The sequence below is a fragment of the Hordeum vulgare genome, chromosome 2H (genome assembly GCF_904849725.1).
Source record: "Hordeum vulgare subsp. vulgare chromosome 2H, MorexV3_pseudomolecules_assembly, whole genome shotgun sequence".
Classification (NCBI taxonomy): Eukaryota; Viridiplantae; Streptophyta; class Magnoliopsida; order Poales; family Poaceae; genus Hordeum; species Hordeum vulgare.
This window is the reverse complement of record NC_058519.1, coordinates 536,291,909-536,296,058: the sequence shown is the minus strand read 5'-3', so window position 1 is coordinate 536,296,058 and position 4,150 is coordinate 536,291,909. Positions and strand designations below refer to the sequence as shown.

The following is a 4,150-nucleotide window of genomic DNA, read 5'->3' as shown; positions in this document are numbered from 1 at the left end:
TTGTTCCAAGAAGGTGATATTAGAATTTAGACACAACAAGAATTACAGTTCCACAGAGATACTACAAGCACTAGCAATAACTTAAAAGACGATGCAGACTAATCTTACAGCTTACATGATTATCTCACCATCACCATGAGATGGTGCCATGATCCAACTGAGCATCCAGCAGTAATTACGGTTTTGCCGTGGATGTCTCGGCATGCCCTCGATCAATTCAACTGCCGGGGCTACGTGTGTAGCAGCATATTAAGCCTGACCAAGCGGTTCACAATCCATCCGAGGCGTCGCCGCCATCATCAGCTACATGGTGTCCGAGTCGTCCTTGTTATAGGCCAGCGGAAATTCGTCAAACTGCTCCGAGACATCCCGGCCAGTTCCAATGCTCTTCAGAGAGTGGTAAACCCTGTACATTGAGATCCTCTCCTTTGGCCGCGCAACAATACACTGAAAAGCCACCTTCAAGAACTCGCTGATCTCTGCATCATGGCCCTTCAATGACTTGTCCACGGCATCGGCAATTCGGCCGGTGCTCTTGAGCTGAAATACCCAATCCACCAATGTCCCCTTGAATCCTTCACCCACATCACTTGACACAGAGGCAGCCTCCTGCCCGCTCACGAGCTCCAGTAGTATGACCCCAAACGCATATGTATCACCCTTCATGGTACCAACTGGATTGCTAGCATACTCTGGGGCAACATACCCAAACTCCCCAAAGTCACCATTGAGGAAGGGGCTTGTATCTCCACCTTCACCCGGCGCCATCCGGACCAGCCTTGTGAGGCCAACATCTGTGATCCGAGCTTCATAGTCCTCGTCGAGAAGCACGGCGCTTGAGCTCAGGTTCTGGTGAATCTGTGGCATCTGGAACCCATGGTGCAGCCACGCAAGGCCGCGCGCCGCCCCAACAGCAATCCTGAGCCGCGTCGCCCAGTCGAGCAATGTCTCCCCTGGCTCCTTCATCACCTTGGAAAGAGCCCCACTCTCCATGTGCTTGTACACCAGCAGCCGCTCCTCCTCAACAACACAGAACCCTAGCAGCGGCACGATGTTGGGGTGGCGAAGCTGCCCAATCCGCCCCATCTCCGACCTGAACGCCTTCTCCGAGAGAGGGCACGAGTGCAGGCGCTTCACCGTTAGCGCGGACCCGTCGCGCAGCACGGCCCGGTACGCGGTCCCTGCCCGCGAGCTCCCCGCCACCACGATGTGGCTTGTGCTGAAGTCCTGTGTGGCTGCCAGCAGGTCGGCAAGCTTGACCTTGACGATCGGTTTCTGGAACAAGGACACGGGCGCCAGCCGGTTGTGTGCGGCCCGCAGGCGCTCCGCCCACCAGCTCCCGTCCTCGGCGGCGGTAACCTCCGACTCGGTTCCGCCGCGGCCCTGGCGGCGGCGGCCAGCCTTGCTCTTCCCGGTGCATCGCCAGAAGAAGAAGGCGAGGAGCAGCGAAGCGGCGGCGCCGAAGACCCCGGCAGCAATAACGATGCCGAGGCTGGAGCCCGTGAGCCCGCCGCCGCAGCGCGAGGAGATAGGGCGGCCGCAGAGGCCCGAGTTCCCGGAGAAGGAGTCCTTGGAGAAGGCGGAGCCGAGCTGGGACGGGATCTGGCCGACGAGGCGGTTCCGGGAGAGGTCGAGCGCCTTGAGGCGGTCGAGGCGCGCGAGGGAGGCGGGGATCTGGCCGGAGAAGGCGTTGTCGCTGAGCTTGAGCGAGTTGAGGAAGCGGCAGCTGGCGAGCTCGGAGGGGAGCGGGCCGCTGAGGCGGTTGCCGGAGAGGTCGAGGGTGACGACGAAGGGGAGCCAGTCGCAGAGCGCGGGCGGGATCGGGCCCTCGAGCGCGTTGGAGGAGAGGTCGAGCGTGGTGGCGGCCCTGCAGTACTGGAGGTCGGGGGGGATTTTGCCCTGGAGGCCGAAGCCGGAGAGGGAGACGGCGAGGATGCGCGACTCCTGCGGGTTCCAGCAGGAGATGCCGGAGAAGTCGCAGACGGCGCCCGCCGAGGCGTTGGTGGTCCAGGAGGAGAGGCGGCCCTCGGGGTCCCTGAGTTCGGCCTTGACGCCCTTGAGGCATCGCGCGTCGTCCTCCTGCGGCTCCGCCGCCGAGCCGGGCGCCGGCTGCGGCGCGGCGGGCGGGAGGGTGAGGGCTAGGGCCAGCAGCAGGAGGAGGAGGAGGGGGGAGGGCGGCATGGCGGACGGGTGGTGGAGGCCGTCGTGGTGGGGGTGGGGGGAGTGGTTTGACCAGGTGGGGAGACTGCGGGCGGGGGCGGAGTGGATGGGCGGTACTGCTGGTGTGTCGCGTGTGCGCGTTTTGGTGGGGCGGGTTGGAGTTGGACTGCGCCGCTGGGTGGGGGTGGATGGATGGATGGGGAGAGAAGTGAAGAAGAGGACGGGCTCGACACGGGGTGGTGGAAGGATTGCCGAGATTTGGAAGCGACGGACCGGACGGCTGGGCTGACTAGTACACCAGTGCCGACTCCATGAGTCTGAGTCTGAGTCTGAGTGAGTGGTGATTGCTTGGGCCGTGCCGGCCGCCAGACGGTCAGCACGCTAGGCTGGGCTCCGTGAAGGTGCCATAGCCTTCTGTTCTTCCGTTTCAGCGTTTTTTTTTTTGTTTTTTGCTTTTGCTTTGGACAACGCGGCAAGCTCAGTTTGATGTTTTTTCTAATTCTCAGTCCATTGGTATTTTCTTAAAACCTTGAGGCCTCGTTTGGCACGGAGGGATTGACAGCGTTTTAAAGATAAATTCCACGCGTGAGCCAAAACCCCCCCTAAAATAGCCCCGGGAGGGGGGTACTCGTGGATCTGGATGAAACTATACGCTGCTAGCCGCCACCGCCGTCCGACTCCTCCTCAACACCCCGTCCCCCCGACGTCAGCGAACTCCTCCGGCGACCCCAACTGGATTTCTTCCCGGTGGTAAGTCATTGTCGCCCCTCCCCTCCTTCCCCTCCCCCCTTCCCCCCTCCTGTCCCGAGAGGCGCCATGGCTGCCACCTCCCGCAAGCCCTCCATCCGCCTCATCCTCAACGACGAGCATCACAACTTATCACCGATGAGCTCGTTGTTAACGCAATGGCTACAACATTGTTCTCTTATAGCCCTTCTCTGAACCTAACCCTAGCCGACGAGATTGCCATTAATTTGTGTGGGTGATGGTCTGATGGATCTAGGATGGTCTGATGGTCTGATTGCCATTAACTTCGTTGTGGCTACTGTTGAGGTGGTGTTTAGTCAGGATTTTTGGACAAATGTGCTAGTTATGCTCATAGTTGTTGTGGTCAACTCGTAACAATGCATACCTGGGTGTGGTTGTTCTTGAGAGGAGAGCTGCTGGTAAAATTGCCTTTGCTCACCCACTCTTTCAATTTTTCGGGATCATTGAGATGGGTAGAGGCAAGAAGGAAGGAGCAATAAACTCAAATTATTTGTAGGCATTGGAACCTTTTAATCTGAAAGTTGTAGCTTTAGCTTGATGCAAATACTTACCACTCAGATCGTGGCGTCATTAGAACTGAATTCCCTATCCTATCACTCAATTTCGTGAGTCGGAAGAACTTTAAGTATTAGTGCATTCTTGTATACTTTCGAGGTATCAACTTACAGATGTTGCTTTATTGCTTCAGCTTGTGAACTTTGTAGCATTTTATACTAGATCAGAGCTTCGTCACATTTTTTAGATGACCATAATAATTTGCACTAGATGTTTTGATGTGTGCATGTGTAATGGGGTGGGGAGGAGTTTCTTAAGAATGAAGGACTGCTACAGTTGATTGTCAGTTCCTGTTAATATGGCTACAACTTCAAGCTCTGATGTTCTCATGTATATTTGCGTACTTGGTTTCTTGCAATGGTTGACTTAAGACTTATTAGCTGAGATCTGGAGTAGTTTTTGTATGTACATTCTGGACAAGTTGATCCCATGGTTGTCTAAGTACGTAAGCTCACACAACGACATAGCCTGTCAATTTTCTGAGATACAATGCATGGTTCATAACATGATCCAAGTCGAACAAAAGTACTCCTATTCATTTCAGGGGCACGCTAATATGATTCAGGCCAAATTCTATTTGCCATCACTTTATTCTTGAGAATAGAGGATGCTTCGGCTTTATGATACACATTCCGTTGTGCTAAATAGCATTTTTAGAAAATTAAAT

General features: G+C 55.6%; 1 protein-coding gene across 1 annotated transcript; it reads right to left on the bottom strand.

Annotated features, from left to right (window-relative positions):
- LOC123427063 (probable inactive receptor kinase At1g27190) lies at positions 1-2,321 on the bottom strand. Its single transcript, XM_045111007.1, has one exon. The coding sequence runs from the start codon at positions 2,179-2,181 to the stop codon at positions 304-306; it is 1,878 nt and encodes a 625-aa protein (XP_044966942.1). The 5' UTR covers positions 2,182-2,321; the 3' UTR covers positions 1-303.
- Positions 2,322-4,150: the final 1,829 nt, after the last annotated feature.

Bases quoted from the DNA above. Each gene is read 5' to 3' on its own strand.
- LOC123427063 (XM_045111007.1), bottom strand. From the start codon at position 2,181: ATGCCGCCCTCCCCCCTCCTCCTCCTCCTGCTGCTGGCCCTAGCCCTC.